Source organism: Kogia breviceps, chromosome 4, assembly GCF_026419965.1.
Source record: "Kogia breviceps isolate mKogBre1 chromosome 4, mKogBre1 haplotype 1, whole genome shotgun sequence".
In the NCBI taxonomy this organism is placed as follows: domain Eukaryota; kingdom Metazoa; phylum Chordata; class Mammalia; order Artiodactyla; family Physeteridae; genus Kogia; species Kogia breviceps.
The window spans coordinates 41,041,326-41,056,359 of record NC_081313.1 but is presented as its reverse complement, the minus strand read 5'-3'; the positions used below and the strand labels follow the sequence as shown (position 1 = coordinate 41,056,359).

Sequence of the window (15,034 nt, the reverse complement as noted above, 5' to 3'; positions counted from 1 at the left end):
ACCTTAGTCTCTAGGGTTGCTAAGTTATATGTGAGGGAAGATTAACCTTAGGAATTATATGCAAAGGTACTGATAGATTTAATATTTTCTTTGAAGTTTCTCTATACTTCCAAGTGTCTTTCTTGCAACTGATAAAATTTACAAAGTGGCATTATGTATTAAAGAATGAAGCAATATTTTGAAGAAAAGGGTTATATTTTGCTGTAACATACAACTGTTTTGCAAAATGGTAGAAGATAATACTGGGTTAACTGTTTGTCTTGGAAATTATGTGTTTCTGCTGTAAATATGAGCTATGAAAAATAACTCTTAATCTGCCTAAAAAAGAGCATTTGAGCATTTTATACATTTTTAAAACTTAAGTTGCTAATTCTTTCTTTTCTGTTTTCTAATTGTAGGTTTTAGTATAAAAGCAGTGCCATTCCAGAATGCCATCTTGAATGTAAAAGAACTTGGAGGTATATCATTTAAGATCACTTCTATGTCTGGCTCTAGCTTTTACTAAATTCATATTAATGTGTTACATATAATTAAAACATAATGATGATGTATTATTCTCGGAGGTGATTCATTTTTACCTTTTCTCTTGATAATACATTTCCTAGAAATATTTCCTTTTCTTTATATGTATTTTAAAGGCAGTTGAAGAGTTCTAAGTAACATAAACTTTGTTTTCTTTTGTGTGGATTAAAGAACTACACTACTAATGCCATTTCATACATTGTACTCTTTGGTTTTACTTAGCTAATGAAATTTATTCTTCAATGAACAAAATGAAGAGAGTTTTAATGTAATCATAAAAAATAAGGTATATGTTATGCAGGGCAAAGAACTGTATTTTAGAGTAGTTTGTATTCATATTGCAGGTTTTATTGTATTAGATCTTTTTAGAATGTATTTGTTCCAATAATAAATCTTTGCCAATAGATTATTTGCTGGTCAAGCACATTTATTGGCTAGGCTGCACCCCAACCTATACATCACTCAGTCTTTCATTATACTCTCTGTCTGAGGTTGTTTTTTTGGTTGTGTTTTATGTCAGTGAGGGTCTTAACCCATGTAAATAGGTTAACAAAGAAATCAGTCAATTCAGTGAACCTACTAAATTCTCTAATGCCACAGGAAAATGGTAAGTGCTCTGGAGTTCAGTATAATATTGGTGAGTTTAATGACTTAGAAGAAAGTTCTCTTCCATCTCTTTAATCACTTTGTGATATTGACCTTACCCTGTTGTTGTTTTTTAAGCTCATTCTGTGACCTATTTTTAGATTGATGAAATTGACACAAACCTTATGCCATCATAATAGTGTTTGATGCCTTCTTATTTTTATCTAATGATATATTGGCTGATCTTTTCAGGTGTGTGTTTTAAAGAGCTATATCCAAAACAAGTATACTTCTGTCAGTCTGTTTTATAGCTACCTTTGACTTTTACAGCATTAATATTTAAAATGAATCATGGTTGATAAATTCTGGTTTTTCTTTGATGTTGGTTATGTCATTTTGACTGCAAAAATTATAAAACATGAATGTTCTTGTAATAGAATAATTTTTCTATGCAAAAATTTTAAGACTCTTCTTTTAGATTGAATATTTTAATATGACTTTGTGGCTTCAGAGGACATAGTGTAAACATCCATGGAATCAAAATGAATGGTTTGAGAATTCTATTATTTTTGAATATGGTTGATACTTAGTAAATGTATTATTACTAGGCTAGATGCAAAGTTTTTATTGAATACCCTCCAGGTATACAAAACTGTTGATTAATTGATAAGGTGTTTATTATTGATGTTTAGTTTGATGATATAAATAATGGATGTATCTGGACAATTTTTAAAAAGAGAACACATCAAGGAATTTATTATAATCTTGACTCTGTGCCATTGAAAATCAGTACAATTCAAAAGATCAAATTAGAGGATGGGGTGTATAAGGTGGGAATCTATCTGTCCCCAAGCAAGGTTTAATTTTGCTGAAAAAACTGTGTGTACCCTGGCAATTGTTGAAATGGAAATTACAATGGAGTGGATACCATAGAGTTTGGTGGAAATGCTTTAGTTTGTGCCTCTTCTGTGATGTAATAGTTGAGAGATGTAAGTATAAGATAGAGCTTCAGGGATTGGGACCTATAGATTAGTTTCAGGCTAGTGATGTGTGGTGTTTGGCGGGTAGTAATGAAGAGCAAATTCCTAGCTTAAGCACAGATTCTTCTTCCCCTGAACTTTAATAACTGTTTTCAGTTGAGAGACTGTCTCAAGGAGAAGGTGATTTTCTGAGTAGAATCTAATTGTGTATCCTGTATTGTGTGCCCAGAGGCAAGCAGTGGAGGGAGTTCAATCCTTGACTTTTTACTCACTAATTCCTTTATTCAACAAATATTTTTTGAGGACCTACTCTGCATGGGGTAGGACTGGGCCCTAGGTCATGTCTCGCCCAAGAATGCATGAAAAGTAGACTAACACACAGAGAGTATAGCTTTCCTAGGATTTAGAGTAAAGCTTACATACCAAGAGGCTCGTCCCAGTATAAGATATGTGGCATTTAGGGAGAATTATGACCTCCTAAAATCAAATTGTTTGAGAGGAGGTTGCTTAACCCAAGAATTTCTAAGTTCAAGAGGAAAGAGTTGAGAATTTTAAGATCAGTGTGTGAAGATGTGAAACATCTATTTACCAGTAGAGAGTTAACTCAGAAGACAGGTTAATCAGAGTTCAGTCAGGTTGTCAATCCAGGGGAAAACTATGAAATCAAGGGAGAAACTCAAGAAGATAGGTATAAAGGTAGGCAGATACTAAGAACCCGAACTGTGCTTAAGTGCAGAATGCTCAGAAAGTTCTGCTTATCCTAGGGTTAATTCCCAAGATCGGCATGGCCCCTGTTCCTCCCTTCAAATTCCTTCTTCTACCCTTTTCAGATGGTTCCAAGGCTTTCCATCACCCCCTTATCAACCTTAAGTTACATTTCTCACTTCTTCAAAATCAGAAGAGGCATGAACTTGTGTTTCTTGTCTAGTAAGAAGAAATGGTTTAGAATGAAATAACAATGACTAATGGAGTTTAATTAAATGAAAGTCACTTTTGGTAGATCTTAATAACAAACTGCACACACACTGATAGATGTTTGTGTGTTTGTATATATGTACTACATAATTTGTGTTAATGTATATATAGAAATAATTCTATGTTCTTATCAAATTTCTCTTCTATGAGGGTATTTCTTATATCTTCCTCCTAAAAATTGCTATAAATCTCATTCACATCAATTTTCTCACATGGTCTTTTCCTGTTGTTCATGCAGTCATTCTAGCACAATTACTTGTGTGTCAAGCATGATTCTAGGGGCTGGGAATAAATGATATTTAAAAACTATCCCCTGTCTTCAAGGCAGTCATGGTTCAGGGATAGAGACATGCATGAAAAGAAATACTTGAAATTAATTTTTGAAAAATGATGAAATTAAGGAGAAAGTAAGAATAAAGTAAGGGATGACTTACTATATCAAAGAGAGATATAGTTAGTCCAGCCCAGTGATATGATGGGTGAGTCCTGTTTTCACTATTTTGAGAATGACTTGCTCTCCGCAGCTTACCTGTCATGCTCATCAGGCTGTACCGATTACTCCTGTCTTTATGTGAAATTAGAACTCTAAAATTTCTTATATTTTCTCTTCCCACACATTCTCATTTACTATTTGCAACTTCATGCATAGAGAATAGATGCTATTATTATCTCACAGGTAATGAGACACAGGACACCTAGACACAGATCAAGTGGCTTGACCAAAGTTATTTGGAGGAGGTGTGGGAGTTGATCTGAGCGCTTGCACTTAATCAGCATACTCTATACATAAAGCATTTTACCCAGTGCCCAGCACAAGAGAAGTGCTCCCATGTGTTGTCTGCTGATGCTTTTATCATTATTATATGAACAATTTGAAGTCTTCACATGTTTGCATTATTTTCATTAACACTGTACTGATTAAACATGAACATCTTGCTCTCTGCTGAAAAATTCTAGGACGTCATCCTTTATTATTGCAGCCGCTTTTATCATTCGTTTTCTTACTCCTTTATTTAGAGGTCTTTCTTTTTTATTATTATTTTTATTTTTAAATTAATTTTTATTGGAATACAGTTGATTTATAATGTTAAGTTAGTTTCTGCTGTACAGCAAAGTGAATCAGTTATACATATGCATAGGTCCATTCTTTCTTAGATTCTATTCCCATATAGATCATTACAGAGTATTGAGTAGAGTTCCCTGTGCTATACAGTAGGTTCTTTTTTATTATTATTATTTTTGGCTGCATTGGGTCTTCGTTGCTGCGTGCGGGTTCTCTCTAGTTGTGTGGAGTGGGAGCTACTCTTCCTTGAAGTCTGCGGGCTTCTCATTGGGGTGGCTTCTCTTGTTGCGGAGCACGGGCTCTAGGTGCGCGGGCTTCAGTAGTTGTGGTGCACAGGCTTCAGTAGTTGTGGCTCGCTGGCTCTAGACCGCAGGCTTAGTAGTTGTGGCACACAGGCTTAGTTGCTCCGTGGCACGTGGGATCTTCCCAGACCAGGTCGAACCCATGTCCCCTGCATTGGCAGGCGGATTCCTAACCACTGAGCCACCAGGGAAGCCCCTAGTCAGTAGGTCCTTATTTAGAAGTCTTTCAAGTCAAACTCTTCTTCAGTTATGGTCTGACGCCAGTGCCCTCAGTGCTCCAGTGCTTCCCTCTTCCGATTTCTTCAAGACTGCCTTCTGAAGCAGAGTCTTACCTTATTCTAGATAGTTTCCAAAACTTACAGAATCTTCCATAAACATGTCATTTTGATATTCTTTTATTTTTTTCTAATTCAGTCAGTCAACAAATATTTACTGAGTACATATTATATGCTCAGGCTGAGTTCTAGAAAATTGTGGTGGTTATAGTGTTAAGACAAGCATAGTCCCTGAATAGACTGGCTAATGGCCAGAAGGGGAGACTCTTGACATCTACTTAACTTCTCTCCTTGATTAAAGCCAAATATGACTTCTTATAGGCCTAAAATGAATTTCTAGGTTAATCCCTTCCATACTCGAAGGGATTTATTTTTAATAGCATCCAGCAAGGCTGAGTGTTAGTTTCCATCCTGACGAAGGGCATTCTGTAGTATCGCTCAATGAACTTTTTTTCCCCCAGCATATTCTTTAATTTGGAAAGGTTTTTTGTTTGTTTGTTTGCAACTAATCTAAATCATCTCTTTTTTAGCTTTAATTGATTACTCTGTTTGTCTTGCTCTATTATTTTTATTTTTCTGGTTGTTGTGCAAGACACCGAGCAGGATGCTGGATAGGCAGATTAATCTTTCAAAGGATGTCCCTTCCTCCTGGTGGCTTGTTTCAAAGCCCAGTCATTCTGCATGCTTCCAGGCAAGTCTACTTTGCTGTATCTCTGTTTCCTTATCTGTAAAATGTAGTAATAATAGTCCCTACATCATATAATCCTTGTGAGGACTAAATTAGTCAACGTAGGTCAAGTACTTAGAGACCACCTGGCCCATAGCTAACATTTTTGGAAGATTTGCTTTTATTATAATTATATCCTCACTCCCTCATACCCCGCAAAAACACCTTTCAGTAAAGCCTTTTTTTCCCCAAGGTCTCTGAAAACAACACAGATCACATATTGATTGCTTTTTCTTTTTATGGTCATGCCTCCCTCCCTCATAGACAAAGTGATCTTTTCCTTCATTGCATTATACCTATTTAAACTGAAAAGTCACTGGGAAGGGACCTTACCTCGCTGGGGTCTTCGGTAGCTGCCCAGCATATTTTTTGGCACTACATGTGTGTTAGTAGTAAATGTTTTTGTCCCTTTCCACCTAATCACCTTTCTTTCTGTTTTCAGATTCCACCTGAAAAATCTCTTGTCTGTCATAGTACCTCTTAATTGCTTTCATTCTGTTTGGCTTATGTATTTTAACCACATTACTAAGGTAAGTGACATTTCTTGAGTTGGAAGCAGTGGTCACACTGCAGTGACATCACAGCTCTGATAATTTGTCATCTTAGAAATGTCCAGTTCTTAAATCTACGAACAGATTTTTATGCATTCATAGGTGTCTCTGTCTTGATTTTGAAATTTCATTTACACATTGATAGAATCCAGAGAGGAACATTTCATTTCTTAACACGTTTCTTTTGTTACCACTTATTGATAGGCATCCAGACATCATCGTGTTCCTTTTTCTTTCTCAAACTGAATTCTGGAACCATGGTTGGTTTGGCCAAATGACTTGTTTTCTTCCCTTAATAGCCTAAGGAGTTATGTCTGAATTGTTTCCCCACCCCCTATCCTGGCCACCATCCCCACCCCATATACTCTTTGGCAGTCTTGTCTTCCCAGTTGACTTTGGGAAAGCAAAGAAATGTTAAAAACCAGTTAGCTGTCTTTTACACTTCAGTATTCGTTGCTGCTAGTTGTCAATCAAAAGGGAAGTTCATGAGGATTTTTGTTTGCACTTTATTTTCTTTTCTTTAGAGGAAGGTGATGAGGGTCGTATGGAAAGTGCAAGTTGTGTTCATTTACCCATTTACTTCAGCCCATGCAATAGTGACTGAATGATTTTTAAGGATTGTCAGCTAAGCCATTTTTTAAAGGTTGCTTCTTTCAGCAGCCAAGCTGTTATATGAAACAGATGTTGACTCTGTCCTGTTTCTTTGTTTGCCTGGAGGAATACGCCTCCACATAGTGAAAGGTGCTGTTTCTTTGTATGCTGCTAGTTATCTTCGGGTACTGTTAATCTGTCCAGGTTATTTGCATTTCTTAATTTCTCCAGAAACTGTACAGGGCAGACTTCTTAACAGGCAGCCCAGGGGGCACTGCTGCCTGCTTCTTGTAATTCCTGCTTTTTGTACCCAGGCCATTTGATGTCTTTTGCCAAAAGAAAGCTTTCTTCCTTCAGAATCTTTTATTAAAACTTACTTTGGAGGGAATAATAGCTCTTTAATTTTTATCTGATATATTCTCACTGTCCTTTGTATATTATGATTATTCCCTCTGTATGGCCACTACTGCCTCCTATTAAAAAAATAATGCAACTAAATACCTATGAATTTAATGTACTCACTGGCTCTGAAGGTCATGCTATACAACAAAGACAGAGGAGGAAACACGACAATATAAACCAATAAATTGGTTGTATATTAGAAAAAGAATGAGTATAAGCAGACAGACTTGAAGAGGTTATCGTGACCACGTTGCTATAAGGGACAAGTAGAATTGCCTACGTTCTTTGCTGGTCTAGGAGAAAGCAACTTGCCATTGGAAAACTGTTTTAGACATCTCCACATGGGTTTCTATGGGAAAAGAGGCAAGAAACCATGACCCTGGCAAAGGAACACAGCAGCACAGAGGTGGGGCCCAAGTGTGGCCGGGTCCACAGAATACCTTAGGACCGTGCTCTGAGCTGAGTGACAGTCAGCTACATACAAGTAAATGTGCATGTTCTGTATCTGTTGTATAATTATAAGGAAAAAATGTGGTTCAGCAAGTAGAGTGTAGCCTCAAGACACTCTGTCCCCCTCTGCATTTGAACTTCTTGTTGTTGTTTTCTTATCTGTAAAATGTAAGTTTTCATAAATCATCACGATTTATTTCCCGAGGGATTGGGCTGGAAAAGAAAAGTTCAATTGCCTAAAGCACCTCAGAAGAGATGCTTTAAGAATAGATAGTGGTATTCCCACTAATTCTCTATTTATAGTTGTGGATCCAGGGTAATATGTAATATTGAATGATCGAAACATCTTGATATAGTATTGTTTCCTTATCTAGGAAAAGAACCAGACCTTTCTGGCATGGGAACAGCCAGTTAACTCCTGGCTCTCTGAGCTGTGTACTTTCTCACTTAGGCTTAGGCTTTACTAGGGGAAATGATATTGGGATAAAGCCAAGTCACTTGGATGTGAGTTAAAAGGCCACAGCTATCTGAATTGGTTGAACAGGATCCCAGGGTGGTGGTGTTCAAGCGTTTTTTACACTTGCTAAGGGAAAACTGAGCCAAACAGTCAGCAGAGCCAAATAAGTGAATCTAGGGGCCCAGAAATCTGTTACTGGCTGATGTAGACCTGACCTTAATTTTTGTTTTCTTCTGGAGAAGTGCCCTAGGAAATTTTTAAAAATCTGTCTTCTCGGTCATAGTTTAGTATAGCGCTTAACAATTTGCTTTATAAGACTCTGTGTGTATATAGAGCATTCTAGAAACTAGTGTCCCAGACTTTTAAACCTCCCAGCCCCTGGCAGTGGGGTTCTCGTGTGCCTCTGAGGTTGCTGCCTCACCGCTGTTTCCTCTTTAGGGGCAATCAGGTCATTTCGCTCTGCCCAGCTTCCTCACAGAACATTTGTGTTGGGTTCTTAGCTTAACTTCTCATCCCTCACAGGGGAATAGGTATTTCTGTTTCTCCCAGGGGTTGCCATAATAGCAACTAATTTTCACTGTGTATTTGGTTTCAGTGTGATATTGCAGCAACAGCAGTGGAAGTCAAGACACTAGTATTTTCTCCTAAAAAACAAGCCAGGGGACATTGGGCAAGGCATTTAACTTCTCCATTGCTGCTTTCTTTTCTAGCAGCTGAAGATGCTGATAACTGTTCTCCTCTTTGGTACAGCATAACTAGTTTATTTTTTATGTAAAAACTTAAGAGTATCTGCTTCGCATCAGCCTCTGGGAACCCTAGAGGCAGTCTCTAACAACTGTGCAGGACTATAAAGGATTATTTCCTCTATTTTCCATTATCCCTGACTTTGTCAATTCTTTAGTTTTATTTTGTACAGTAGACATTTTAATAAATCTCAAAGTTTTCTTTTTGCGTGGGTAGTGTGAGGCAGACCAAACATCCATCAAATAACAAATAACGAATACTGACTTAACCAAGTTTCTAAGACTGTGGTCTTTACTTTGAGACGCACTATAGTCTGCTATGGGAAGTACTAAATCAGTACAGCATGCAATTAGGATCGTACAGAAAGGACAAGACATCACACAAAGTCTAGGGAAAGGAACAGAAGAGATGAAAGTCATGGAGGTGACAGTAGGCTTGGTTCAGTCTTGTCCTAGCATAAACCAAGCCTACTGTCACCTCTTTGACTTTTGTCCCATCTGTTCCTAGGCTGTCTTTCCCCCTGTCATGTCTTCTTTGTCCTTTCTATATGATCCTAGTTGAATCGTGTACTCAATACTGGTATTTACCATACTAGACTGTAAAGTTATGAAGAACTGAAAAGCACAACATAGTCTTAAAGGTTTGTTGTATGTTGTATAAAATATATCCATAGTTCTAAGCTAGAGAGAAATTTGCCAAATTGTGCCCCAAGATGCTAGAGTAATGTTAGATGCTTCAGAGGCAAATGTTTTGTTGTTGTTGCTGAATTCATTTCAGTGAATAGTTAATGAATACTAACTACATGCTGGGCCCTGAGGATACAATTTCTGCTCTGCCATACAACCCTGCCCTACACACACACACACACACACACACACACACACACACTCACACACTCACTCACTCACTCACTCACTCACTCGCTCACTCCTCTGAGCCCAACTCTTTGGGTATTTTCGTGGGAGAGTGATGTTGGCCATAACAATTATGGAAGTTCTCAGAAAAATTAAATAGCTTTACTATGTTCCTGTAATTGGAATAGCAACATGACAATTGTTGAAGAGGTAATGTTTGTAGCTATTCATCACTTATCAGACTGGATTGATTCTCTGACGTATGCTAGAGCCAGATAAAATAGAACTGGTTAGATTTGTTTTTGAGGTGTCACAAATTTGTGGTTTTTAATTTTTTAAGATCCTAAGTATTGTCTAAAGGCTCTATTGGTGATGCTTGATCATTTTAATCTTGAAATTTACTGATATTTATGGCATTGTTGTGAGAGGTAATAATGTGAAGAACTTACCATATAAAGTTAATTATTATTTTTAACACAGTTATGGGAAGCTCTTACTATTGAGAATTGATTTTTTTTCTTTCTTTTTTATTTTCCCTTTTTTTTTTTTTTTTTTTTTTTTGCAGTACGCGGGCCTCTCACTGTTGTGGCCTCTCCCGTTGCGGAGCACAGGCTCCGGACGCGCAGGCTCAGCGGCCATGGCTCACGGGCCTAGCCGCTCCGCGGCATGTGGGATCTTCCCGGACCGGGGCACGAACCCGTGTCCCCTGCATCAGCAGGCAGAATCTCAACCACTGCGCCACCAGGGAAGCCCCCAAAGATTGATTTTTTTACTGTGTCTATTCTTCCTCCCTTGCCAAAATCTCATGAAATGACAATATCAGAAAACAAACAAACAATAATAAATCTATTACAAAGATAGATTTAAATCTATAATAGAAAAAGGAAAGCAAGACAAAGCTTGAGGTACAGATAATGGAAACATGAAATAGAAGGGGAATTCATGAGGATTATTAATCAGGGGAGCTTATCAAAGTTATTAATTGGGGCTTTACATTTGGAGCTATGCCTTTATTTTTCTTTTCTTCTTGTGTTAGGTAGTGGATAGCAGCTGTGTTTACCCACAAACGAAATCCTTGAGTGTGGGTGCTAGACTCAGGCAGGGCAGTGCTCCAGTAATGTACTGACTGCCAGGTGGGCTAGAAAGCCCACACATAAGGGAGACAAGCCACTTGTCTGTCCCTGTTAATCACTGGAAACAGGCAGTGGTAAACAAAAGAGCTGGCAAACAGATTTTCAAACAAAGGATAAGCATATAATCATGACATACCACAGTATGAGGAAAACCAACACCATGAAAGAAAGACACCCAAACAAAAGTCAGAAGAAAAGATGTCCAAGGATCTAGAGGTAGTAGAATGATCAGAAGAGGACATTCAGAGAGATGGAGGAATGTTTTGTATTTGTGACAAAGAATGTAACACAGAACTTGGGAAATTAAAATTTGACTTAAAAATTTAAAATGAAAATGGCAGTTGATATAACTCACATGTAAATTAGTGAAACTAAGGACTGAGCAAGGGAATGTCCTCAGAATGCCTTCTCAAAGGAATACTTTGTAAGTATGAAAGAAAATTCAAGAGACAAAGGGAATAGTTACAGAAGTTCCAACATCTCTCTATGAAGCATGAGCTCTAAAAGGAGAGTAAAGAGAAACTAGAGAATAAAATAATTGTAAAAACAATAGAAAAAGAGCCTCTAATATGAAAAAGAGTACTGAGATTTAGTGAGCCCTCTGAATACCAAGAAAAGACCCATACCTAGACGTACTGTGAAGACGGAGAAACCATTCATTGTCATCATAGAAACACACATAATAAAATAGCATTATTTCTGATTTCAGCATGGGAGATGGCAGAGTTAGGTAAAGAGAAAAAAACATTAAAGTATATTCTTTATATATTTAGAGTAAGATTATAATTAACAAAAGAAAAATTGAAGTTTAAATATATATCTTTCTAATAATTTAAAATTATATATCTTTACATCCTATTTGTTTATATTTGTTTTTATTTCCATTTCTCTAGGAGATGGGTCAAAAAGGATCTTGCTGTGATTTATGCCATAGAATGTTCTGCCTATGTTTTCCTCTAAGAGTTTTATAGTGTCTGGTCTTACATTTAGGTCTTTAATCCATTTTGAGTTTATTTTTGTGTATGGTGTTAGGGAGTGTTCTAATTTCGTTCCTTTACATGTAGCTGTCCACTTTTCCCAGCACCACTTATTGAAGAGGCTGTATATATATATACACCCATCTCACACTTTTTTTTTTTAATATATAAGTCCATGCCACTCTCACTTTGTCCCAGTTTACCCTTCCCCCTCCCCGTGTCCTCAAGTCCATTCTCTACGTCTATACCTTTAGAAATTGAAAGATATTCTTTCAGTCATCTCAGGTTAAAAATCAGTGAAAGTGTGTTTTGTGAAGGATTTATGGCCCTTTTCTTGGATTGCTTTCCAGTAAAGAAGTATTTTAAATAGGCTAAGTTAACGTCCATGGTTTAAAAAAAGATAAATGTGACAGGGAAAAGACTTAGAAAGAAAAATATCAATTTCTGGATAATCATATATAGCTGAATTGTTAAGATTAAATATATAAGTGCTTAAAACCCTAAGATCAAGATGTTATCAAGTCCATCGATTTAATGTGTAGATTTTTTTAAATCACAGTGCTAATGAAAGAAGGCAGATTGATCTGTCTGTCCACAGTAGCCCTCAATTAATCAAACAAGTACTATGACACATACATTATACAGAGAGATTCCTCAGAATAAACCAGTGTGGTTCATTCCATAGGAATACTCAAAACCATAGTTATAAAATATTCTCTTCCCAATCTGAGCAGTTATAGTTATGAAAAATATTCATGTTGGTGATTCTGAATTTGGCAAGATGCAGGTCTTAGAGAAAGTCAGAGGCTGAGGGGAAAAGCCAATAATAATAACACTAAGGTGAGCAAATATATTAGAAAGCATCTGATTCCAAACCACATTAGAATAATTAGTATGTAAAAAATACATTTTTTGTGCGTGTAAGATACCTTTTTTTGGTTCAGGAATCTTCCCTGTTTCAATTTATCTTCTTAAGCTGATTTTATGCTCTCCAGACTGCACCTCTGGTTAAAATGTTTTAACCAGACCTTGTTTTTGCATAAAAACGAATGTATTTTTCATTTGCTTTTTTACTTGTTTCATTCCTGCAAGTCTCAGCAAAATGCCTGGTTGAGATTGATGTGGGTATGTTTATCTACAGTAATCTATACATGATATGGTAAGATGGTAGAACATAATATATTTTCTCTCTCTGGACTTTAACATCAGTGATCCCAAAAGTCTTTGCAGTGGGAGCCACCACTGCCACATTCTTTTTCTTTAAGTTGATGGTGAATTTTAAATTTGGGGTGCGTAATTATAAAACCTCTTTATCTCAAAACCATAGCTGGTGGTACAACCAGGGCTGATGACGGGCTTACCATATTGTTAAACAGTCCACACTTCAGGGCGCAGAGGCACAGTGCCAATCTTTGGCTCAGTTTTCTTTTTCTTCCAAAGTCCACTAAGTAGATTTCAGTGTCAGTAACTTTTTCCTCTTACTAATTAGATTAAATCTCAGTAAGTGAAGATGCATCTAATATTAGCTGGGAAGTGAAAAATGCAGAGGCAGCTTCTTGGGAACATAGTTGTCAGGGCTCTAAATGTAGATAATAGATGCATTTGTTTTTTTTAAATGTGGGCTGTCTTTGATAGTTACTCGTTTTTATATAGCTGTCTATTTTTGCAAGTATTTTTATCAAGATGTGGGGCTGTTGTCTCTTCTTAAGCAGATGAAAATCTGTTTAAATGGTAATGTGTTAAGATCCAAAATTATTATACCTTAAATCTAGAGTCTGGAAAATAACCTAAAGATTTTAGGTGTATCTCTGGACAGTCTTAAAACAAAATTTCCTAGTCATTTTAGATTCTGTGTGTGTCCATAAAAAGTTATAAGAGCCTCAGGCTGTGAAACACTGAGAATGTTTGACTGTGTAGTCTTCTTAGTCCTGGGTGAGAATGATGACAGGCAGCAGAAGCTAAAATTTGGGAATTGAACTGTCGATCACTCTCCATCCTCCAAAGCTGGTTAATATAGTTTGGTTTTCTAACGGTACCATCAAAAGTTTGTTTTCTCTTTCTGAGTTTATTATGTGTGTTACTTGTCATGAAGTTTAGTTAAACTCTGAACGCTACAGATATGGATGAGGACTCAAAAAAAAAAAAATCAAATGAATTACACTGGGAGATTCTTTTTTTTTTTTTTTTTTTTTGCGTTACGGGGGCCTCTCACTGCTGTGGCCTCTCCCGTTGCAGAGCGCAGGCTCAGCGGCCATGGCTCACTGGCCCAGCCGCTCCGCGGCATGTGGGATCTTCCCAGACCGGGACACTAATCCGTGTCCCCTGCATCGGCAGGCGGACTCTCAACCACTGCGCCACCAGGGAAGCCCCCTGATATATTTTAAGTTCTTTGATTTAGCTAAATATTGTCAAGACCATTTCTAAGGCATAAATTAATTCTAAAATTCTCTTTCATCTAAGTATTAGTCGGTGCAATGTTCTGTTTATTTCCTCATCCTACTTTCTAAAAAAAAGTGTTCTCTTAAAAGGATGCTAGTCCATTTTATTCAAAATCCTTATTCAATCCTTTATTCAAAATCTATCACGTGCAACTATCATATACAACTTTAACTTCAGATTAAATTACTTTGGGAAAATTCTCCAAAGACTGTTATGAAATTAAAACCTTACATACTCCTTCATTCGTCATCTGGGACAAAGTGTCTCTGTGAAAGAGGACAAGAGAGCAAAGAAATAATGAGTACAAAAGAAGGAAATCTAGTAAGTAAGAGAGCATAGAAACTGTTGAGATGAAGCTTTTGTTCTCATATCTTTATATCTCAATACCTTGATGACTATCCTAGTCTCATCTTGATTCGTTAATCAGAGGAGCTAAATTCTTAACATTGATTTGATAGTATGCCTATTAACATTTTTATTTGTACTGTTGGTTTTTAAGTTTTGTCTCTCTCTCTCTTTTTTCTTTTTTTTTTTTTTTAATGGCTTTTCTCTCAAATAGGCTAGGCCTGGGGTACCATTTTAAAGGGAATTCAACTGAGAACTGGAGATGATGTGTGGCTTGCCAGATGATGCAGCATAAAGCCCTGTAGCAGTACAGCGTAAGACCCAAGGCAGAAAGGAAGGACTCTCAAAGGATTGCGTCCCTCTTGTGTAGTGTTGCTCCCTGGGAAACTTGTCCAGGGAGTTCAATGGGGCAGGTCACCAGAACACAAGGGAGGCAAGCGGAGGACACAAGGGGGCAAGTACAGGACAGCCATGTGCATCCCTTGGCCCATGGGCTGACTATATGAAACCTGCTTTGGGACTGGAAAATGCCTGACATGGCTAACCTAGAATATATCACTTTGCTGGTTCCTGGCACCATCCTTGCTTTTAATGTGCAATGGACGCTATTGCGCTGTTCGAACGTTGTTGCAGCTTGCTGACCTAGGGGAGCCTGAAGCAAA

At 37.2% G+C, this 15,034-nt stretch overlaps 1 protein-coding gene across 3 annotated transcripts in view; it reads left to right on the top strand.

Moving 5' to 3' along the window:
- Positions 1 to 15,034, top strand: part of ARL15 (ADP ribosylation factor like GTPase 15) — a 425,781-nt gene that overhangs the window by 165,238 nt on the left and 245,509 nt on the right. For all 3 annotated transcript variants that reach the window (XM_059062870.2, XM_059062869.2, XM_067030971.1), the window contains one exon: positions 399 to 458. In XM_059062870.2, the coding sequence (XP_058918853.1) occupies positions 399 to 458 (60 nt within the window). The remainder of the gene's footprint in view (positions 1 to 398; positions 459 to 15,034) is intronic.